This window comes from Zeugodacus cucurbitae, chromosome 2 (assembly GCF_028554725.1).
Source record: "Zeugodacus cucurbitae isolate PBARC_wt_2022May chromosome 2, idZeuCucr1.2, whole genome shotgun sequence".
NCBI classification, from domain to species: domain Eukaryota; kingdom Metazoa; phylum Arthropoda; class Insecta; order Diptera; family Tephritidae; genus Zeugodacus; species Zeugodacus cucurbitae.
The window spans coordinates 77,366,867-77,392,322 of NC_071667.1; the positions used below are offsets into that span (position 1 = coordinate 77,366,867).

Below are 25,456 nucleotides of genomic sequence, written 5' to 3' on the forward strand. Positions count from 1 at the left end.
ATCTTCGAAAAGCGTACAAGAGAGTAAAGTGTAAAGAGTAATGCGATATTAGTAAAGAATTTGATTTAATAGACCTTTGATTTAATAGACCCTAACGATGAAACCCTAGATTTTTATTACAAGAAAAATATCTTCGAAAAGCGTAAAAGAGAGTAATGTGTAAAGAGTAATGCGACATTAGTAAAGAATTTGATTTAATAGACCTTAACGGCGAAACCCGAGATTTTTATTACAAGAAAAATATCTTCGAAAAGCGTACAAGAGAGTAATGTGTAAAGAGTAATGCGATATTAGTAAAGAATTTTATTTAATAGACCTTAACGGCGAAACCCAGGATTTTTATTACAAGAAAAATATCTTCGAAAAGCGTACAAGAGAGTAAAGTGTAAAGAGTAATGCGATATTAGTAAAGAATTTTATTTAATAGACCTTAACGGCGAAACCCTAGATTTTTATTACAAGGAAAATATCTTCGAAAAGCGTACAAGAGAGTAAAGTGTAAAGAGTAATGCGATATTAGTAAAGAATTTTATTTAATAGACCTTAACGGCGAAACCCTAGATTTTTATTACAAGGAAAATATCTTCGAAAAGCGTACAAGAGAGTAAAGTGTAAAGAGTAATGCGATATTAGTAAAGAATTTGACTTAATAGACCTTAACGACGAAACCCTAGATTTTTATTACAAGAAAAATATCTTCGAAAAGCGTACAAGAGAGTAAAGTGTAAAGAGCAAAGCGATATTAGTAAAGAATTTTATTTAATAGACCCTAACGACGAAACCCTGGATTTTTATTACAAGAAAAATATCTTCGAAAAGCTTACACGAGAGTAAAGTGTAAAGAGTAAAGCGATATTAGTAAAGAATTTGATTTAATAGACCTTAACGGCGAAACCCTAGATTTTTATTACAAGAAAAATATCTTCGAAAAGCGTACAAGAGAGTAAAGTGTAAAGAGTAATGCGATATTAGTAAAGAATTTGATTTAATAGACCTTAACGGCGAAACCCAGGATTTTTATTACAAGAAAAATATCTTCGAAAAGCGTACAAGAGAGTAAAGTGTAAGGAGTAATGCGATATTAGTAAAGAATTTTATTTAATAGACCTTAACGGCGAAACCCAGGATTTTTATTACAAGAAAAATATCTTCGAAAAGCGTACAAGAGAGTAAAGTGTAAGGAGTAATGCGATATTAGTAAAGAATTTTATTTAATAGACCTTAACGGCGAAACCCAGGATTTTTATTACAAAAAAAATATCTTCGAAAAGCGTACAAGAGAGTAAAGTGTAAAGAGTAATGCGATATTAGTAAAGAATTTGATTTAATAGACCTTAACGACGAAACCCAGGATTTTTATTACAAGGAAAATATCTTCGAAAAGCGTACAAGAGAGTAAAGTGTAAAGAGTAATGCGATATTAGTAAAGAATTTGATTTAATAGACCTTAACGGCGAAACCCAGGATTATTATTACAAGAAAAATATCTTCGAAAAGCGTACAAGAGAGTAAAGTGTAAAGAGTAATGCGATATTAGTAAAGAATTTGATTTAATAGACCTTAACGGTGAAACCCTAGATTTATATTAAAAGAAAAATATCTTCGAAAAGCGTACAACAGAGTAAAGTGTAAAGAGTAATACGATATTAGTAAAGAATTTTATTTAATAGACCTTAACGGCGAAATCCTAGATTTTTATTACAAGAAAAATATCTTCGAAAATCGTACAAGAGAGTAAAGTGTAAAGAGTAATACGATATTAGTAAAGAATTTTATTTAATAGACCTTAACGGCGAAACCCTAGATTTTATTACAAGAAAAATACCTTCGAAAAGCGTACAAGAGAGTAAAGTGTAAAGAGCAAAGCGATATTAGTAAATAATTTTATTTAATAGACCTTAACGGCGAAACCCTAGATTTTTATTACAAGAAAAATATCTTCGAAAAGCGTAAAAGAGAGTAATGTGTAAAGAGTAATGCGACATTAGTAAAGAATTTGATATAATAGACCTTAACGGCGAAACCCGAGATTTTTATTACAAGGAAAATATCTTCGAAAAGCGTACAAGAGAGTAAAGTGTAAAGAGTAATGCGATATTAGTAAAGAATTTGATTTAATAGACCTTTGATTTAATAGACCCTAACGACGAAACCCTAGATTTTTATTACAAAAAAAATATCTTCGAAAAGCGTACACGAGAGTAAAGTGTAAAGAGTAATGCGATATTAGTAAAGAATTTGATTTAATAGACCTTAACGACGAAACCCTAGATTTTTATTACAAGAAAAATATCTTCGAAAAGCGTACAAGAGAGTAAAGTGTAAAGAGTAATGCGATATTAGTAAAGAATTTTATTTAATAGACCTTAACGGTGAAACCCTAGATTTATATTAAAAGAAAAATATCTTCGAAAAGCGTACAAGAGAGTAAAGTGTAAAGAGTAATACGATGTTAGTAAAGAATTTGATTTAATAGACCTTAACGGCGAAACCCTAGATTTTTATTACAAGAAAAATATCTTCGAAAAGCGTACAAGAGAGTAAAGTGTAAAGAGTAATGCGATATTAGTAAAGAATTTTATTTAATAGACCTTAACGGTGAAACCCAGGATTTTTATTACAAGAAAAATATCTTCGAAAAGCGTACAAGAGAGTAAAGTGTAAAGAGTAATGCGATATTAGTAAAGAATTTTATTTAATAGACCTTAACGGCGAAACCCTAGATTTTTATTACAAGAAAAATATCTTCGAAAAGCGTACAAGAGAGTAAAGTGTAAAGAGTAATGCGATATTAGTAAAGAATTTGATTTAATAGACCTTTGATTTAATAGACCCTAACGACGAAACCCTAGATTTTTATTACAAAAAAAATATCTTCGAAAAGCGTACACGAGAGTAAAGTGTAAAGAGTAATGCGATATTAGTAAAGAATTTGATTTAATAGACCTTAACGGCGAAACCCTAGATTTTTATTACAAGGAAAATATCTTCGAAAAGCGTACAAGAGAGTAAAGTGTAAAGAGTAATGCGATATTAGTAAAGAATTTGACTTAATAGACCTTAACGACGAAACCCTAGATTTTTATTACAAGAAAAATATCTTCGAAAAGCGTACAAGAGAGTAAAGTGTATAGAGTAAAGCGATATTAGTAACGAATTTGATTTAATAGACCTTAACGGCGAAACCCTAGATTTTTATTACAAGAAAAATATCTTCGAAAAGCTTACACGAGAGTAAAGTGTAAAGAGTAAAGCGATATTAGTAAAGAATTTGACTTAATAGACCTTAACGACGAAACCCTAGATTTTTATTACAAGAAAAATATCTTCGAAAAGCGTACAAGAGAGTAAAGTGTAAAGAGCAAAGCGATATTAGTAAAGAATTTTATTTAATAGACCCTAACGACGAAACCCTAGATTTTTATTACAAGAAAAATATCTTCGAAAAGCGTACAAGAGAGTAAAGTGTATAGAGTAAAGCGATATTAGTAACGAATTTGATTTAATAGACCTTAACGGCGAAACCCTAGATTTTTATTACAAGGAAAATATCTTCGAAAAGCGTACAAGAGAGTAAAGTGTAAAGAGTAATGCGATATTAGTAAAGAATTTGATTTAATAGACCTTAACGGCGAAACCCTAGATTTTTATTACAAGGAAAATATCTTCGAAAAGCGTACAAGAGAGTAAAGTGTAAAGAGTAATGCGATATTAGTAAAGAATTTTATTTAATAGACCTTAACGGCGAAACCCTAGATTTTTATTACAAGGAAAATATCTTCGAAAAGCGTACAAGAGAGTAAAGTGTAAAGAGTAATGCGATATTAGTAAAGAATTTTATTTAATAGACCTTAACGGTGAAACCCAGGATTTTTATTACAAGAAAAATATCTTCGAAAAGCGTACAAGAGAGTAAAGTGTAAAGAGTAATGCGATATTAGTAAAGAATTTGACTTAATAGACCTTAACGACGAAACCCTAGATTTTTATTACAAGAAAAATATCTTCGAAAAGCGTACAAGAGAGTAAAGTGTAAAGAGTAATGCGATATTAGTAAAGAATTTTATTTAATAGACCTTAACGGTGAAACCCAGGATTTTTATTACAAGAAAAATATCTTCGAAAAGCGTACAAGAGAGTAAAGTGTAAAGAGTAATGCGATATTAGTAAAGAATTTGACTTAATAGACCTTAACGACGAAACCCTAGATTTTTATTACAAGAAAAATATCTTCGAAAAGCGTACAAGAGAGTAAAGTGTAAAGAGTAATGCGATATTAGTAAAGAATTTTATTTAATAGACCTTAACGGTGAAACCCAGGATTTTTATTACAAGAAAAATATCTTCGAAAAGCGTACAAGAGAGTAAAGTGTAAAGAGTAATGCGATATTAGTAAAGAATTTTATTTAATAGACCTTAACGGTGAAACCCAGGATTTTTATTACAAGAAAAATATCTTCGAAAAGCGTACAAGAGAGTAAAGTGTATAGAGTAAAGCGATATTAGTAACGAATTTGATTTAATAGACCTTAACGGCGAAAGCAAAGATTTAAAAAAAAAAGAAAAATATCTTCGAAATGTGTTAAGAATTTGAATATATTTCCGAATATAACTTTTCTCAGATTTGTTGTATAGGTTTCAATATTCGAACGTATCAGTATAAATTTGTTTGGGTATTTAAAATGTAATATATGTACAGACATATCTATATAAATTTATTTGTTTATATTTGTATATAAGATTATCTTACATATCTCACATTATTTTATATTCTAGCTAAATAGAAGCCCCTTGTTTTCACAGTAGCAAAAGTAAATTACTTTATTTAATATTATATGTTAGATAATTAATTGTTTGCTAATTCACCTGTGTAAATGCGTTTGAAGAATTGTTTATTTATACGTTATCAAATTCACATTAATACAAATCGATTGGTTTATTCCTAAATCCTATTAATTCGCCATTTGATCAAATGTTCTCCGTGCTTTATATCACATACGAAGAGAGAGCTACACCTGTAGATATCTATATCGAGATGTTATTTTGTATTTCAAAATAGAATTTTCACATACACATCTGTAGCTTACCACTTTCCATATACTCCTACGTTCAGTGTATATTCATTAATATATCTTATAATGGTAGTACTTGTATATATGTATAATGTTATATTGTTCAGTTATGCAATATTATTTACTTTGCTACTATTAAAAGCATGCGATTTCGCTGCCGTAGCAAGCACATTTCCGCAAATTATTGCCACTAAACTCATAATGTTGCTGTACTCTCGACGTTCACCCACTAATCAAATCATTTTTACCTTTCACATCGGTGAAATTTTCAATCATGTCTAATGACTAGTGCATTATTTCCGAAATATTATACTTCAATATGTGTGAATATTAAATATGCAGAAAATGTATTAATTTGAGCAAAGATTTTTTGCTCAGCGCGCATATTCATGCACTTCTACTAAATGTACTGTGAAAACTGTTGTTTCTAAGAACTGTTATGTTATTTTCGATATTTTCAAATTAAATATATATATTTGTATATATTCAATTTCGTTTCTTCTTTACATACATACAAACATATAAATATAGTAGGTAGTCAAATAGTATTCGTTAGCATTCGCTTCTTAATCAAAGATACTGTTTCACTTTGAGCAATATACACATATGGTCATTTAAATAGAATCACTTGCATCATAACACCATTTTACACTGTTGATGTACTGTAAGATATTTAAACTGTCGAACGTTTGTAAGAAAGCAAAAAATATTAACCATTCTGGAATTATTTGAAAACACGCTTGTTTGGTTTAGAGTTTACTTACTACTGCTTTGAATTACGGAAATATTAATCAATTGAGAGATGCTGAAAGTAATTACAAAATTAAAAATTTTCTGGAAAGTATTGCATGTTGAAAAATGAGGTATTTTACGTAACTGGAATTGCGAAAAGGACAAAGAAAGAATTAGATAATAACACATATATGATATAAAAATAGTTAATAGATCCGTACGATAAAACGATTGGATAGATAAAACGTTGAAACAAAATTACGATTAAATTTGAGAAGTAAATCAAACAAAAAAGAAGAGCACTTTGTTACGGCACTTCGCTCGATGAAAAATTCAAAACCCAATGCAGAAATATAGTGAGACTTTTTATTCCAAACTTTCAAGGAACAGAATTACTTGGGAGTGTAAAGTACTGAACATTAAAAGTTTATAATGCCGAGCAGAAAACAACATTGTCTCAAGAAATAATTATTCGAGTTGACATAAGTGAATTCAGAGAAAATTACTTTGTTCTTTTATCAGTAAATACTTCTATCTACGAAAAGATATATCCATTTGCTATAGCTTATTAAATCCGAGTAACGGAGAGACAACGGCGCTGTCCTAAAGTTGAAAGCAGTTTAAGAAAAATTTTTTTTGGAAAGGAGCAATGATTTACAAATTGAAAAAGACACCATACGTATCAAGAAAAATTAATATTTTGTCCGGAACTCTTGAAAATCATGGATAACTACTCGCTGAACAGAAGTACCAAAGAAAATTTCAGGCAGTAACATGTTAAATGGATGAAAGCTTATTATAGACCGATTAAAGGATTGTTTGGCTTGAATAAGTTGGTACACAATTGTACTTCAAACTCTAAAAAATTATCGCTGAATTACAAAGATACTCAGAATTAGAAAATTCAAATGTTGCCGAAGAAATCGGGCACTTTTTTAAGGCATGGCCTTTAACTAAATTAAAATATATGAAAACTGCATGTTGTTTAAAATATGTAATATATTTTCTCATGAATGTCAAAAGAAGAATAAGGAAAAATTTCGCTTACATAAATTGGGACGGGTCCTGAACATTTCATTAATATATGTAAATCAATGGATTATCATGCATGTCGCTAAAATAAACCGAGCACTTGTAAAAAGTAGTGAGTGTTATATGAACGCGTGAATATTTGTTTGGCCATATTTGTTTAAACTACATTTAAATTTAAATTTAAATTATAATAATTGCATATTGTTTTCATATAAAAAAATAACTGTTACTTAGTAACCAAATATATCAAATACCCAAAATTACCCACTAGCAAATTATTTAAATAATTAAAAACAGTTTCTTCTATGCAAATTTCCTCTATTTTTACTAACTTCTTTTGTTTATAAAAAACTTACAAAATTAATAATTCTTAAGTAACAAAAGTTTTGCTCAAACCTAATTTTGATATTGGCAAAAATTATGAATTTTCGCTTATTCTACAGCTCTCTGAGCTACCTATTTTCTGAAAAAAAAAAATTCAATTACAATTTAATATTTTTGTTTCAATTGAAACACAGTGCTCTTCTGTATAACCTCAATTTCATCAGTACTCTTCATTCAATAATCTGTAATTGATCAAAATCGAAAATTTATTATTCAATTTGTTTTAATGTAAATTTTTTTCGGGGTGAGGTTCTTCACTAGTCTCAAATAATTATATTTCCTACAAAAAATATTCAAGAAAAAATATATTTTCTGTGGTTTTCTCAACTCCACAAAAATGAATCTCCCCCACCAAAATATATAAACAAAGAGATCAATATTGCACTTGCATTGAAAACTGTTAAGCGAACATGGATGACAGTCGTGAACGCAGTAATCAACCACTGAAGAAAGAAACCCGTGAACGAAGAAGAAGAATCCAAACGAAGAGGCGAATTCTAGTACTAGCTGGGGCTGATGTCCAAAGAAGGTAAAATTAAATAAATTCTTAAAATTATTTAATTAAACGGCTTGTTTCGAACATAGATGTACAATTCAATAAATTAAATTATTGGAAGGACGTCCTTTCTAAGAAGAAAGTAAATTGATATACTTTTACCGCTTTTATCGTGTATATAATTTTAGAACTTTTTTTATAAAAAAAAATATTAATTGTGTTTTAATAAATGTAAAATTCTATTTTCAGATTTTCATTAAGTTATTCCCAGTAACATGGACGAGGAAGCATACCATTTTTGGGGATTCCATCAGATATTCAAAAGCAAGACTACGTGCATGAAGATAATCTCGAGTTGATATGTCTTGAGACATATGTTTATATAATATTTCAATGAATAGTTCTGTAAATTTAAATTGGAATTTGCTTGATAAATAAGTTTAATAATCTTATCTTGAATAAATAATTTAATGTTCTGTATAAAACAAAAAAAAAAATTGTGTTTTCTCTAAACGGTTCTATTATAAGGTAAGTAAAATTATAAAGACTACCTAGACTATGTCTACCGATATGGATGGCGTGATTTTGAAAGATCGTGGCGTCACGTTTTACTTAGGTACTACGCTTAAAAATTGCCCAAGATTATTATGCAAATTCACGTTTTTCTGAACGCCCTTTTTCACGCTTTTCAAATTACAAGTGGTTATAATCTCCACGATTATGTGCCACCTTCCGGTCAAGGAAAAGCCCGTAGTAAAAGATATATCGCTACCGTTCAGGCCAGCGCTTATGCCAATTCTAACACTATACGTCACAACTGAGTATTAAACCAAACGAATTTTTCACAGAAGAATGAGTCATAAGTAAAAAAAAATGTATTCTCCGATTTTCGAAGTTAGGCTCCAAATATTTGGATTTTAAGTTCTAAAAAGGTCAAAGTTTGATCTTTGAAAAAAAAAGTATATCGAAAAATGCTGGAAAAAGGCATCACCGTGACTTATTTCCTTCGAAATGTTTTTCCCCGGAGTTTAAAATCAACGGGGACAATGTATATCCAACAAGACAGTGCGCCACTTCATAGTTCACGTCTAAACATGGGCACATTGCGTGCACATCTTGGCGACTGTATTACGAGAAATAAGCCAACCAAATGGCCGCCAAGATTATGCGATTTATCGCCTCTAGATTATTTTCTAAAGGGTGGAGATATTGAAAAGGAGTCCATACAATTATCTGCATAACGAAAACAATATAGAAAACTTTTTCACCAAATTTGATATTTTATTTAATTTTAACATCACATCGTTCTTGTTGGTAGACCCTAAGTTCTTTTAATTACTTTTTTATTAAATTTAATTTCTAATTTAATTACTGAGGAATTACCTAATATCCCTTAAGGCAGTATCCTGCTTTACAGGCTTCAAAAAATCGACTCTTTTGTTTTGTTTTAAATCTCTTCCAAAAAAAAAAAAAAAAATGTCTTTAAAATTCCAGAGGCCAATTCGAAATATTTTCGAAGCTAGAGCAGTTTTAGTGGCCGAGCGTCGAGCAGGTGCGAATGCTTAGGCAAACCTTTAAAGCGCGTTTTCTCGAGTTTTCATTTTCACAAGTGTTAGAAAACGGTGCCGGCGATAGCAAAAATAATATATGTCCGATCGAAAAAAACCAAAGTGATCTAGCTTCAGTATTAAATTATCTTCTATTTGAACCACAAAAGTAAACTTCTTGTTTTGCAACTTAAAGTCACTTTTTTTTTTTAAAAAGTGAATTTTTTTTTGAATCTTCGAAAAAATTTGGAATTTTATAACTTCTTCGGTATTTTTTTAGTTCATAAAGAAAAGAAACTTCTAAAAATTAAAAAAAAAAACAATTGGTTCGACCGTTTCAGATGCATCGCACGACCTCCATCGCCGGCACCGATTTACAAGTGCAGACTCCAGGCGCTCCAGAAAAATACTTACAACTTTCAATATTTTTTAATGATAAATCTTTCATTTCCTTCCCCTTCAAAAAAAAAATTGCTCAAAAAAAACGCTTTTTTTGGCTTCTAAAGCAGACTACTGCCTTAATTACTGATTTACTTAATTTCTTTTTTTCAAGCCATCCACGTTAAATTGAAACACCGTTTTATATATTTAGTGATTTCAGTTTTCTTTATTTTCTTCGTCGATGTTAAATGTACATACCACACGTACATACACATACACATATATGTACAATATGTATGTATGTAGTAGTATTTCAAATTTAAATCATATTCACTATGTAAACGAACAAAAATGTAAAGTAAAAAATGTGTGCATACATACCAACCATTTTGTTTAAATGTGCTTACAAGCATACATACATATTTTTAGTATATACTAAACACTAATTTTGTTTAAGCGATAATCTCATTAATTATAGTATAATCTCTAGTCCTATATCACCGCACAATTGTCTTAAACTGTTAAATTGTATCATATAACTACATGCCTTATGCGATATACATTTGCGCCATTTGTGCCTACACAAATGTGCACATGCGCATACATACATACATACAGACAGGCATACATATGAATTGATACGCATGTATGTTTGTATGTATGCACTTGTGTGCAATAGTGTTGAAATAAAAAGATGACACACTCGGTTCAAACCATTTTAGTTGCTTATCCGTTTCGTATTTTCTATGTATCGCTTTACATAACTTGCAAAATTGCTGTCTCTTCTTCTGCTTCTACATTTTTATTACTCATAGCTTTACTTTACATTTTTGTAAAATTTATTTGTATTCATATTATAAAGTTAATTATTATTTATAACTTACTGTTAAATCCAACTATGACCTACATATGTTTGTATATATGTATATATAATATGCAAGTGTATGTGTGTGTGTGTGTTTTGTTTTTTATATACAATCGTGTACATGCGTTTAGTAAGTATGTATTAATCATACTATGTTTTAATTTGCTTGTAATTATAAATACGTACATACATATATTTTTATGAAACCAATGGAATTTTCTGTGTTATTTGTTTTTTTTTTCTTTTATTTTTACTCTATTCTCAACATATTTCTTTAACATCTCATCAATAATTTCCCGCTTTTTATTTTCTTCATCACATGAATCGTATGTGAATTTTTCGAGAAGAGAAATTAGGCGCATGCTTGTTTTTGTGTTTACTAATTTTATGCAAACTGCAGCTGTACATAAATGTCAATTGGAAAAGTCTCTTTTCATTGCTTAATAAACCAATAATTTTGCACATTCGTAATTCTTATTATTGTTTTAGTTATTAGTATTATTATTATCATTATTTATAATATTTACAAATCGCATACCGACTATTCAATGTAAAAGTGTCTGTGAAAAAAAAATGTGTTAGTAAAAAAATAAAAAAAATGTTTTAGTTATAAAAATTTATGTATCAAAAAAACTTAAACATTTACTTTAATATATAATTAAAAGAAACATTTACATTTAAATGAAAATGAAACTGTTAAAATTAATATTCTTTAAATTTAGTATCAAATAAAATAATCATAAAATATAATTTATAGTAAAAAAATTTTACTTTTCAAAAAATAGAATACAAATTTTATTATGTATCAAATAAATAAAAAAAAAATTTAATAGTATAAAAATAGTAAAATTAAAACTGGTAAAAATATATGTTTTAGTAAAAAATATATTTAATTTTACTTTTCAAAAAAATAGAATATAAATTTTATTATTTATCAAATAAATAAATAAAAAATATTTTATAATAAAAAATAGTAAAATTAAAACTGGTAAAAAATATATGTTTTAATAAAAGAAATATTTAATTTTACTTTTCAAAAAATATAATATAAATTTTATTATTTATCAAATAAATAAATAAAAAATATTTTATAATATTTATTTAAAATTAAAACTGGTAAAAATATATGTTTCAGTAAAAAAATATTTAATTTTACTTTTCAAAAAAATAGAATATAAATTTTATTATTTATCAAATAAATAAATAAAAAATATTGTATAATAAAAAAATAGTAAAATTAAAACTGGTAGAAATATATGTTTTAGTAAAAAATATATTTAATTTTACTTTTCAAAAAAATAGAATATAAATTTTATTATTTTTCAAATAAATAAATAAAAAATATTTTATAATAAAAAAAATAGTAAAATTAAAACTGGTAAAAAATATATGTTTTAGTAAAAGAAATATTTAATTTTACTTTTCAAAAAATATAATATAAATTTTATTATTTATCAAATAAATAAATAAAAAATATATTATAGTAAAAAAAATAGTAAAATTAAAACTGGTAAAAAATATATGTTTCAGTAAAAAAAAAATATTTAATTTTACTTTTCAAAAAATATAATATAAATTTTATTATTTATCAAATAAATAAATAAAAAATACTTTATAATAAAAAAATAGTAAAATTAAAACTGGTAAAAAATATATGTTTCAGTAAAAAAAATATTTAATTTTACTTTTCAAAAAATATAATATAAATTTTATTATTTATCAAATAAATAAAAAAAAATTTAATAGTATAAAAATAGTAAAATTAAAACTGGTAAAAATATATGTTTTAGTAAAAAATATATTTAATTTTACTTTTCAAAAAAATAGAATATAAATTTTATTATTTATCAAATAAATAAATAAAAAATATTTTATTATAAAAAAAATAGTAAAATTAAAACTGGTAAAAAATATATGTTTTAGTAAAAGAAATATTTAATTTTACTTTTCAAAAAATATAATATAAATTTTATTATTTATCAAATAAATAAATAAAAAATATTTTATAATAAAAAAAATAGTAAAATTAAAACTGGTAAAAAATATATGTTTTAATAAAAGAAATATTTAATTTTACTTTTCAAAAAATATAATATAAATTTTATTATTTATCAAATAAATAAATAAAAAATATTTTATAATATTTATTTAAAATTAAAACTGGTAAAAATATATGTTTCAGTAAAAAAATATTTAATTTTACTTTTCAAAAAAATAGAATATAAATTTTATTATTTATCAAATAAATAAATAAAAAATATTTTATTATAAAAAAAATAGTAAAATTAAAACTGGTAAAAAATATATGTTTTAGTAAAAGAAATATTTAATTTTACTTTTCAAAAAATATAATATAAATTTTATTATTTATCAAATAAATAAATAAAAAATATTTTATAATAAAAAAAATAGTAAAATTAAAACTGGTAAAAAATATATGTTTTAATAAAAGAAATATTTAATTTTACTTTTCAAAAAATATAATATAAATTTTATTATTTATCAAATAAATAAATAAAAAATATTTTATAATATTTATTTAAAATTAAAACTGGTAAAAATATATGTTTCAGTAAAAAAATATTTAATTTTACTTTTCAAAAAAATAGAATATAAATTTTATTATTTATCAAATAAATAAATAAAAAATATTTTATTATAAAAAAAATAGTAAAATTAAAACTGGTAAAAAATATATGTTTTAGTAAAAGAAATATTTAATTTTACTTTTCAAAAAATATAATATAAATTTTATTATTTATCAAATAAATAAATAAAAAATATTTTATAATAAAAAAAATAGTAAAATTAAAACTGGTAAAAAATATATGTTTTAATAAAAGAAATATTTAATTTTACTTTTCAAAAAATATAATATAAATTTTATTATTTATCAAATAAATAAATAAAAAATATTTTATAATATTTATTTAAAATTAAAACTGGTAAAAATATATGTTTCAGTAAAAAAATATTTAATTTTACTTTTCAAAAAAATAGAATATAAATTTTATTATTTATCAAATAAATAAATAAAAAATATTGTATAATAAAAAAATAGTAAAATTAAAACTGGTAGAAATATATGTTTTAGTAAAAAATATATTTAATTTTACTTTTCAAAAAAATAGAATATAAATTTTATTATTTTTCAAATAAATAAATAAAAAATATTTTATAATAAAAAAAAATAGTAAAATTAAAACTGGTAAAAAATATATGTTTTAATAAAAGATATATTTAATTTTACTTTTCAAAAAATTTGATAAATTTTATTATTTATCAAATAAATAAATAAAAAATACTTTATAATAAAAAAAATAGTAAAATTAAAACTGGTAAAAAATATATGTTTCAGTAAAAAAAATATTTAATTTTACTTTTCAAAAAATATAATATAAATTTTATTATTTATCAAATAAATAAATAAAAAATATTTTATAATAAAAAAAATAGTAAAATTAAAACTGGTAAAAAATATATGTTTCAGTAAAAAAAAATATTTAATTTTACTTTTCAAAAAATATAATATAAATTTTATTATTTATCAAATAAATAAAAAAAAAATTTAATAGTATAAAAATAGTAAAATTAAAACTGGTAAAAATATATGTTTTAGTAAAAAATATATTTAATTTTACTTTTCAAAAAAATAGAATATAAATTTTATTATTTATCAAATAAATAAATAAAAAATATTTTATAATAAAAAAATAGTAAAATTAAAACTGGTAAAAAATATATGTTTTAATAAAAGATATATTTAATTTTACTTTTCAAAAAATATAATATAAATTTTATTATTTATCAAATAAATAAATAAAAAATACTTTATAATAAAAAAATAGTAAAATTAAAACTGGTAAAAAATATATGTTTCAGTAAAAAAAATATTTAATTTTACTTTTCAAAAAATATAATATAAATTTTATTATTTATCAAATAAATAAAAAAAAATTTAATAGTATAAAAATAGTAAAATTAAAACTGGTAAAAATATATGTTTTAGTAAAAAATATATTTAATTTTACTTTTCAAAAAAATAGAATATAAATTTTATTATTTATCAAATAAATAAATAAAAAATATTTTATTATAAAAAAAAATAGTAAAATTAAAACTGGTAAAAAATATATGTTTTAGTAAAAGAAATATTTAATTTTACTTTTCAAAAAATATAATATAAATTTTATTATTTATCAAATAAATAAATAAAAAATATTTTATAATAAAAAAAATAGTAAAATTAAAACTGGTAAAAAATATATTTATTTTTACTTTTCAAAAAATATAATATAAATTTTATTATCAAATATTTGTATAAGCAATTGTGATTATTTTATTTTTCAACAAAGCAATAAATGTTAAAAATATTATATTAACGAAAATATATATTTTGTAATTTATAAAATAATGTCAACTAATGAGGTCCAACCAAGAAAAATCCATAATCCATAACTGTTGCCACTCAAAACAAAATTTGTAGCATACCCCGAGGCGCGCTCTCCACAACTAAAAAGTTCTACACAAGCAAATTTTTTTAAATATTTCTTAAATGGTTCTTTTTGCAATATATACCCTAATATATATTTTAGAAATAATATTTCTGCTTTGGAAATCTTATATCAGAAGAAAAAAGAATAATAAAAATAAATAAAAAACATTAAAATAAAAATAAAAATAAAATAAAAATAGTGCAAGAAACTTAGCTAAATATTGCTTCTTGAGCGTAAATTGATTGTTGGAAAACGTTTAACTCTTCACACTGTCATACTTAAATATGTTTGTAAAAATACTTTTGAAGCGATACTAACAAAATATTCAAGAAGCCAAAGCATTAAAATGAAATTTTGAAGTATACCTTTATAAGCGAAAGCAAACTGAAGAGACAAAAAACCAATGCAATTAAAAAAAATTAATTAACTTCCATAGAGCTTCCAAAAATAAGAAGTAGACTCAACTTCGTACCATATAAAAAGTTTATTTTGGTAATTAAACAGGATATTAGTTGTAAGAATCCGAAAAGTTTTAGAAATCTCTAGACTTCACCAACTGCTATTGTAGTAATGTCACAACGCAAACTTTCCAGTTTATTTAAGTAAAATAAAATCATACACACTACTTATAATTTATCAAATCATTGATGACACTTATATTTTTTTTTCATATAAATACCAAATTATTGGTTTAATTTTATTTTTCAGAGGATTTAAGCAAATTCAGTATAAAAAACAAACAAATAAAGTACACATATATATCATAACTATGTATGTGCAATTGTCAATATATAAAAGAGGATATCATACATATACACACAAACAATGAATATAAGAAGTGCTGCACTACAGACAAGCGCACGCCAGTACATACATATGTATGTACCTAGCGCTCTATGTCCATATATATTATATACGTAGTTAAAATTGCATACAAAATTTCTTTAACTTTTTCTTTTCCTTTTTTTATACAGATGCTTGAAGCTTACATTCGTATATATGTACTTATCAATATGCATACATAATTATATATGTATGTAATATTTAAGAAAACTATTAATTTTACAATAAATACAAATCATACGGTTCATACATGTGTTATGCAATACATACAATTGCATGTATGTATGTATGTATGTATGTATATACAGTTTCTACAGTTAATATAAAATTATAATTACAATTAATTATATTTATATACTCGTGTATGTATGTAATTAGCATACGTGGCAACAACAAGTTACCACAGCTAGTTAATTCGATAAACAAGCACGCAACCATCAAAAAAGCTGCACACACACTGCAATCACATAACACATTAGGGCATAACTAACATTCGTACGTTCGTTTGTATGTTTGTATGCATGTCATAATTAATTGTCTTTCATTTATGCGCGTTGTACATATGTATGTATGTAGATATATATGTATCTCATATTCAATGCCTTTCGCCAACTTACTTTCACTTGCCAACATTTATGCGTAACTAAGGCTCTATTGCAAACCATTTATGTATTTATCTAAAACTATGCTTAGTTCAGTTTTTTCACTTAAAATTACTATGTCTTATTGATAACTACAATAATTGAAAATATGCTCCATTATATTATTTACAAAATCGTTTTTTATATTTATAATATATTTGTTTTTGTTTTTGTTTTTGTTTTTCTTCATTTCATATATTATTAAATGACATTCATATCCGTACAAACCAGCATATGTATGTATGTATTTACAACAACATATTCTCACTTTTTTTTGCTTTCTCATCTATGCTTGTGTTTGTCTGTGTATGTGTGTGCGATAACAAGCGTTTCGTTCGTTCGTTCATAATAAGTGTAGGCGTTACTACTACGAATGCTAAGTCTTATTCAAAAAGGTATACATTAGTCCAACACACTCAGTACCAACCGTACAATATTTGGAGGTTGTCGCTCTTATCACGTTTTCAAGTCGCAGATAGACAAGCGAGTCTTTACATACGTTTAATCGGGTTCGGGTTCTTTCAAATATTAGCTGACTTGCATGCATAAACATAAATAGACTTATAATAGATATATACATATGTATGTATGCAGATGGCGCCGAAAATTTGTAGCAATCGCTTCAAACAGCCATTAAACGTACATAGGCACACATACATATATAAATATCTAAATCTATATGCAAATGCACTTTAGAACCGAACGCCATACTGCTGACATACTGTATTTAACTACTTGTTTGTTTGTTTGTGTGTGTGTGTGTGTCTGTGTATCTAAAATTTTCATTTAATATTTGTCAATTAAGCTTGTTGTGCTTTATGCAGCTTAAACGGAAGAGCGCCACCTTTAGTGTTTTTTTTTCGCAGGCATTTCATTGTCCTTCGTTGATCTTCAATTGCAAATGCCAATTCATCATCTTCCATTTTTCATATTCTTCATTATATTGAACGCCGACAACAACATATATAACGCAGCAGCCAATTTGATTAGCTCGGCATTTGGTCGTATCTGCATCGCAGCCGAACCAGTTTCACCACATTTTCCTGCATTACAATTAATGATAAAAAATAGTATTTATAATTTTATTTTTTCATATTTCATTCAGTTAAACCTACCAAATAGCGTTAGATTGGCCACCAAGTGATGATCGGGTGGCTTCTGTGTGCCACGATAGCAAGCATCGCCGATAACCAGTTTGGCTGCTGTGCCCTCGGTTGGGCGATAACTCAGACAAACGCCATGTTTGGTGCCTTTATGTCTGGCGATAATATACACAGTGCTATTCTCAGACCATGAGCCATGACAAGAGTATTCTATAAAGAAAATAAATAAATGAAATATAACAAAATATAACAGGAATAAGTATAAGTATGGTGTAAATAAATAAAATGGTAAAATGCACTACACACCTTCGTCGCCATCTTCATTGCACATGGGTCGCACATCAATAATATCTGGTTCGGTGCACCCCACCCAAAGGCGTCGTTGCGCTTTGTAATTTGTTACACAACCCGGTGCGTCGCGACGATTACGTTGTCGCTCCAAATCTACTGCATTTGTTGTATGCACGAAATCCACTGCTTTCCTTGGCGCTGCTGTATCTATAACCAGTGAGTGATCGTCACTTTTCGACGAGCCATTTAGTGATCGTTGCAATTTGTTCTCCAGTATATTCATGTGCTCCAAAGTGGCTGTAGTGTTAACGGCAACACTATTGTTGAGTGCCGTGGCACGCCGGTTTCGTCCAGTTTGTAGACTACGTGAATTCGCGTGCCACGTACCTTTGTCCATTTTATCAGCATCGCGGAAAGTGAGTGTGGCTTGTCTGAAATGTATAATCACAGGTTTTAGTATATTATGTTTTATATGTAATCCGTAATCTGTAATCTGTAAGTACCAACCTCTTGTTCGCATAACCGCCGCCATCACTTCCAACCGCTGTTCCCGCTGCAACAACCAAATCGCTTTGGCTGTGATGGTGACCATGAGTTAAATGCAATTTGTTGTTGTGATTACGTTTATGTCGCGTTGTCAAGTAAGGTGGGCCAATAGCGCCACGCAAATTGTACAAGCCCTCCATCGGACAGATTTGCGGATCTGGGTTGCTGGCTGTAAATGTAAAAAAGAAGTATACGAAATTAGCACCAAAGGTGAAATTAATTTAGAAATATAAAAAAAACCATGTTTCGTATAGGGACCTTAGGCCTTACCTAACAACGTGATATATGGCATTCGATTTACATCGAAATGATCGGGCGCACATGCATCCTCCAGACGTGAAGCCTGTTTACCCGTCTGTATTTCAATGACATGCGTGTCGCGACGATAGAACATCATGCACATAAAGCCCGATTGACTGCAATGAGAGGGATCATAAGTTATTTACGATTATTATATTTATTGTATTTTATATAAATATATATAAATGGTGTATGCATGTGTATGTGATAAACTATCGAAATTTTACTCACCATCCAGTTGTATAGTGCACCACTGCCATCATTTCAGTAGCGGTTTGCTTGTTTATCTGTTCGCAAAGTGCTCGTGTCTCCATGAAACCATTCGGCTTAATAATATGTACAGAGCCATCACTTGATTAAAGAATAGGAAGATAAAGAAAATAAATATTTTCATTAATATCTCTTATTTAATTTTTGAAAAGTTATAAATAAATATAAAATTTTAGCTATCTCATCTCAGGGATTTTATATACAAAAATCATTAATAAACGATATCAATCTCAAATCAATTTAATCTATTAAATCAAATTATCTGTCTATCAATCTAACAATTTATTTTAATTTCATTTACAATATTTTATGATTTTTAAGGGGCACACCTAGTGTGAAATTAAAAAAAAAAAATATTTCATATTTCGGTAGATTACACCTTTAAAAATAACATATTAAAATTTCAAATCGATATCTCAAATAGAGATTATGAGTTATAGCAATTTAAAGAGCATCCGCTCGGTAACAGTGAAAACGATCATTTTATCTATAAACGCGTTTTTCTCGAAACAGCATTTTCCGAATTTGCTGCAGTGATTACTCAAAAACAAATGATCCGAACACTATCGAATTTTTTTTACATGTTCTATATATAGTTCTCCGTACAATGACCTATCGATTTTTGATCTGATGAAAAAATCGAATTTTGGCAGGCCAAAAACGACCAAAATTTTGGGTAAAATTTTTAAAACGCCGCCATATTATCAATTTTTGATTTTTCTTTTTTATCGTAGGTCATTGTACAGACAATATTATCTAGTTTAAGGAGAATTTTATTTTTTTAGATTTCATCCACGGAGAAGGCCGGAATCACTGCAGCAGTGAAGGAGCTTTTTTTCGCTCCGTTGGAGATCGACTATAACTTTAAAAATATTTAATTTTTTTCTTCAAAAATTTCACTATATATTCTTGAAACATGTATAAATATATTCTTAAAATTTTGAAATAATTGATAAAGTTTTTTTTTAATACAAATTCCCAAAAATCACATTTTTTAGGCCATCACACTAGGTGTGCCCCTTAACTTCAACACTTACTTGGGATGATAATTGTAGACAGCGTTGCCCATTAGAACATGCCAGTGTCGCGGTCCCTTAAACCAAGCCGGGAAGTCACAGCGTTCAGTTATTGGTGGTTTTCTCAGCGACATTATGCGTGAACCAACCTAAAAACAGCAGCAAAGTTTTTTGATTAAAATTATCTAGAAGGAAGCCCACTTTTTGCGACTTACCTCTGCGCTATCCAAACCATTGCAGGTTGCATCGCCAGATTGTGCTAATTTGTATTCGGCATCTTTTGCACTGACAGTGCTGAGACCACCTGAAATTGAAATAAATTCCGTCAAAACTATTTTTCTGTGCAACAGAATTTTTTTTGAAGAATAATTTTGATACAAGAAAGCTATCAAACTAGGTCTTTTCATATTTTATCTATGTTACGCTAAAGAGGACCAGCGAAATATACGAAGCTTTTTAAACTTTCTTCGGCCGTCTGATTAATTTTACTAAAACATACCTAGTAACGATGAGATTTTCTCATAGACGAAGCAGCGATAACGTTCTTCATTTGAAATTGCATGATGATGTGAAACCAAACCGACAAGATAACGTGAGTTGCCATCCTTCCAAGTGGCCAAGCAAGTTAGTTCTTCAACTATTTTGAAATACATTTCAAAGTTATAAAATTGTTGGAAAATACGGAACAAAAATATAATAGAATTACAGATATTTTTAACAAATGTACGCATATTTTATGTACCTGTGCTCTCGGTGCCTTGCACGTCAGGACAAGCTTGGAAGCTGAGCAGCAGACGACTGTCTTCGGTGCAGCTTTCGATATTCGAAACGGGGCTCTTACATTCGCCGTGTCCGCGATTATAGGTGAATACAAAGGGTCCTGAAAAATTATATATAAAGAACATAATATAGTGTATATTTCAAAACAAATATATATATATTTTATGTACATATGTAAATATGGACAGCAAAACTCACCCTTCAACGGACATTTGACCGGTTCGGCGCTCTCGCGAAATAGCGAATACAGCAAAGCATCACCCGGTATTTGATCGCAGAGATTCTGTAACGTTTCACGGCCCTTGCAAAAATCTGGGGGACATAATTTTTGGAAAACCACAACAAAGTGTAGCGATTAATGCACATTTTTTCACAGGATAGCAAGCAAATAGTACAAATTTCATTATGCCATACGGTGTTAGTAAGAAGCACACACACACACTAAGTTATAGATTGATAGTGGAATTAGTTATGAGAGAAGTTAAACTACATACTTTGGAAAATTTCGAAACAATAAAATATAGAAATAAACAGTAATACTCATACGTTAAGTTGATGTGGTGCAGGTTTCTTTGGGAACGAGCAAACGGCAAGCAATAAATTTATAAGGTTTTTGCATATTTTTTTAAATAATAATTAAGAAAAAAAATGCAAATAAATAAAAAAAAAATAAAAATAAATGTGTGCGAAAATAATTAATATAATAATTGAATGAGTTGCATTTGCTCGCATCCCAAATGAAACAGCAATATTTTTTGTTTACTAGTTTTTTCTTAACTTAAACGGTATTTGAACTAATAGTAAAAACTTAAACAGTTTGAAAAAAAAAATAACACATTTGTGCAAATCGATGAAGTTCAAGTTCAAGTTTGAAGTAATTTTTCTCCATGTGGCATAACAGTGAATTTGAATTAGATACAATCTCTTGTTAAAAAAATGAATTTGTGAAATCATGACCAACGTTATTCGGTTGAATTCAATACAAGCCAATACTATGTGAGCACCCTACTAAAGTGGTATAATCGTTTGCTATGTAAGCTACCACTATTTGCTAATGCGACTATTTTACATTTATACCAAATGTGCGTTCGATTCATCGTACTACAAATTATCATAAAATAATCGCTTCTAGTAACATATTTTACTTGGAAACCATTTCATCTTTTAATTGTAAAAAAAAATTATTGTGAAACACTGAAATCTATTCGATATAACTTTTTTATAACCGAAGTTATACAAATTTATTTGGAGACTTACTACTTTTTTCAACTGAAATTCAGTTTCGAAAATCAAAAATTTGTGAATTTCCACAATGAGAAAAATTACTCATAATATATATTTATAACCGCAATATCGATGTTTCTTGCACAATAATATATTTAAAATCAAATAATATTAATTATAAATGAAGAATGATATATAAATTAGATGAAACTTTGAACGAAAGGAAAAAATTAAAATTAAATCTTCATTGCACACAGTAAAATTCAGAAAATACCTAAAAAGTATTCAGTAATGCTTTGAGTTCTTAATTTCATAAAAATTCAGAAGTTTCCACAACTCGGGTAAATTAGATATTATGAACACTCGTAATATTCTAAGTTCAGAAAAATGTTTATTGAAGCTAACTTCTGTTTCTCATTACTGATATTTTAAATATATATTGATATCTGTAGATATTTAGCAGACCATAAAAAAAATAAATTATTTTATTTAAGACACTTTCTGCAATACTGGTAATTTAGTAAGCTTAGAACGGAAAAATATGATTGTAGTAATTAAATTTAAAATCTCTCCACCAAATAGAGAGGGTGATATATAGGAGTAGAATAATAAAGGAAGATCAAGATATCATAAATCAGATTTTTAGTTTTACAAGACTAAGGTCTGGAAGCAAAATTCGACTTAATATAAATTTTCACTACTGAAATAATTATATTTTTAAATTACACACAAAGTATCAACGGTTCAATATTAAAATATTTATAAGGCTTTGAGTCCGTTGTTAAGTCACAACAGTTAATCTCATTATTTAATTAGCTGAAAATTTAAAACAATATGAACGTATTTGAACTCCTAATAGACGTTTTCACTGTGTGCATGAATAGTTTATACCCATAGGGATAACAATAAATCGCTGTTATTAAAAAATCTTAAGCAACTAAACAAAAATGTAATAATAATTAATAATAATCAATCAAAAACACTCTTAAAATTTTTTTATTTTGTGTATAACTAAGGGTCCTCTCTGTAATTTTTTTTTATATATCTTTTTTTTTTTCAACATATTTCTAAATTATGACGTGCGCTCATGTTGACTGAGCACTTAAATACTCATAAATTAATAATGAAAAGGTAAAGTAGTTCGATTTGCTAATAAGTAATGGCATTCGCTGTAGCAGTGTATATATATATATATTTGTATGTATTATTTTTGTATATTCGTAGCAATATACACATATGTATGTATGGAAAAGCACAACACCAAAAAAAAAATCTAACTACAAATAATCTAAAAAAAAAATAAATAAAAGTATGATTTTTTTTCAGATTTCTTTATATACATACATACATACAAACATACCAAGGATCATTTTTATTTATGTAGTAACGACTTTGTTGACATGTACATTGGTAAATTCTCGTATTTCTTTTAATAAAAGTTTTTCATAGACAAGTACCATTTTATTCTTCTATGTATTTTTACAGCGCTTCGACTAGGCCGCTTCAAATTGCAAACAAAAATTTAAATTTCGTCTGAGTTTTTTATAAGGTTGTAAACATGGTTGTATGAAAGTTATACAAAATTTATTTAAATTCCAGACATGTAGTCGCTTATGTGGTTCTATAGCCGAATATTACTCGGAATATTTATTTTATTTTTTAAGTTAAATCTTTTTACTTATATTTTTTTTAATCATAAAAGTGATCAGTCAACTGGGAAAACTGACTTAATCCCTCATAAATTTAGTTACAATAATACTACGTTCGGACCGACATTGAAAACCTCATGAAAACACAATTTGTGGATTTTGGAACCAAAGTTGTTCTGACCGACATTTTGTGTTTTCGATGTGTTTTCATTGACAATTCACAAATTTATTTTTTTGTTTACATTTTGAGTAACGAAAATGGTAAGTTTTAGAATCTTTAATATTTGCTTATAATTATTATTAACGATCGTGTTTTAAAGAATCGCGACAAGAAAATGTTAATAATGAAGGTATTGGCTTTGAAAAGCCAGATAAATATCTTGGGCAACGGTGATTCTTCAAGAATTGATAGAGACTCTTACTATCCAGCACATTTGCCTTGCAAAAAAGATAGAAGAGCTGTACAAACAACGTTTAATCCTATTAGGTATAATAAAGGAACTTGGGACGCCAATTAAATCATGTTGAACAAAAGTTTGTTTGTTTGTATCTTTCCGACAGATTATGCATCTTAGTTTTAATTTTGGCCGCTGTGAATAGCACACCTTGTTGCTGCTCCACTCCACTGCCATTTCTTTTAAAATGTGGCTATTTTTTCTAGGCCCGCGAAGAGCACACACCTTATTTTGCCACAATTCAGTTAGGAGCGCTTCCTCTCCACTCACCCCAGGAATTTCTTTTTTTGTACTTTTGTTTTTTCTCCATTCTTTTTTAAAATGTAAACAAATATTAACTGACATTTTGGGGATGGCAAAATATGTCTTCCAATTATATCGACTAAACTAGAGAAGACATCGATTATAATTAGTGGAATGTAAGTTTTCAACTTTGATTTCCTTTGATAGATTTTGCATGGATGAAAACATAAGTTTTCGAACGAACGACCCATTTTTCAATGAAAACATGTTTTCAATGTCGGTCTGAACATAGTATTAATGTAATCGAAAAAAAAAATTTTTTCAAGAAACGAAAAGTACCGTTATTTTTTTAGTAAGTTGAGATAACGATTAAATCATGTAAAACCATAAATGATTGAAGGATTATCTTTTAATTTTTGTTAAATATTTATTATATTTACTTGCTATTAAGGAAATATTAGACACTGTACATATTATGCCATTATACATTAAAAAAAGGTTGAGAATTATGCTGATAAACAAATAGAAATTCGCTTGTACACAAATACACACATTGTTCGGTAGTGAAATAAAAATGATTTTCATGTAAAAAGTTTGTAAGGCTGCAGAGAGCACTTTTAACAACAACAGAAAAATTAAATTAAATACATTTTTATTAAACAACAGTTACATGTTTGTATGTATGTATCTAATTTCTGTTACCATTCAGATTTTCAATGTTAACACAAAAACGCCGTTAAGATGACCTATATAAATTTAGTGTAGTCTGCTGTCTATTGCGATGACATGAAAAATTCAATAAATGCATTAAGCTTTCAAAATTTTAATGAAACAATGCATTTTGCAGTTGCATTTTATCCAACTGCATATTTGCATTAGGGTTAAGTATTCTATATTACATCAAATAAAAGTGTATATAATAAAAGAATAGCAAATATTTGTTATGCAGTACTTAATGAATTTTTCTTGTCAATTTATGTTTATGTCTGTGCATGTGTTTGTATGTATGTATGTTTGTGTGATTACGAGTTAAAATAAATACTGCACAAGCGCGAGTGTTTAGGTGTTTTTTTTTACTGAACCATGAGTA

The 25,456-nt window shown here is 26.9% G+C and overlaps 1 protein-coding gene and 1 long non-coding RNA gene across 4 annotated transcripts in view; one reads left to right on the plus strand and one right to left on the minus strand.

Annotated features, from left to right (window-relative positions):
• Nucleotides 1-10,568, plus strand: part of LOC105211274 (uncharacterized) — a 45,686-nt gene extending 35,118 nt beyond the window's left edge. Inside the window, exons 3-4 of the long non-coding RNA XR_008471093.1 lie at nt 1-7,749; nt 7,966-10,568. The exon at nt 1-7,749 is cut by the window's left edge and continues 23,096 nt beyond it. This is a non-coding gene — a long non-coding RNA (uncharacterized LOC105211274). The remainder of the gene's footprint in view (nt 7,750-7,965) is intronic.
• A 5,857-nt stretch (nt 10,569-16,425) lies between these two features.
• LOC105218720 (uncharacterized) overlaps nt 16,426-25,456 on the minus strand; it is a 28,402-nt gene continuing 19,371 nt past the window's right edge. For 2 of the 3 annotated variants that reach the window (XM_054229970.1, XM_029044511.2), the window contains exons 5-15: nt 20,994-21,107; nt 20,758-20,895; nt 20,515-20,652; nt 20,231-20,319; nt 20,037-20,164; nt 18,961-19,080; nt 18,700-18,845; nt 18,391-18,598; nt 17,899-18,314; nt 17,605-17,802; nt 16,426-17,532 (exon numbers count right to left, since the gene is read on the minus strand). In XM_054229970.1, the coding sequence (XP_054085945.1) occupies nt 17,402-17,532; nt 17,605-17,802; nt 17,899-18,314; nt 18,391-18,598; nt 18,700-18,845; nt 18,961-19,080; nt 20,037-20,164; nt 20,231-20,319; nt 20,515-20,652; nt 20,758-20,895; nt 20,994-21,107 (1,826 nt within the window). In that variant the 3' untranslated portion in view covers nt 16,426-17,401. Of the gene's footprint in view, nt 17,533-17,604; nt 17,803-17,898; nt 18,315-18,390; nt 18,599-18,699; nt 18,846-18,960; nt 19,081-20,036; nt 20,165-20,230; nt 20,320-20,514; nt 20,653-20,757; nt 20,896-20,993; nt 21,115-25,456 lie in introns of all 3 variants that reach the window. The other variant, XM_054229966.1, reaches the window with a different exon arrangement.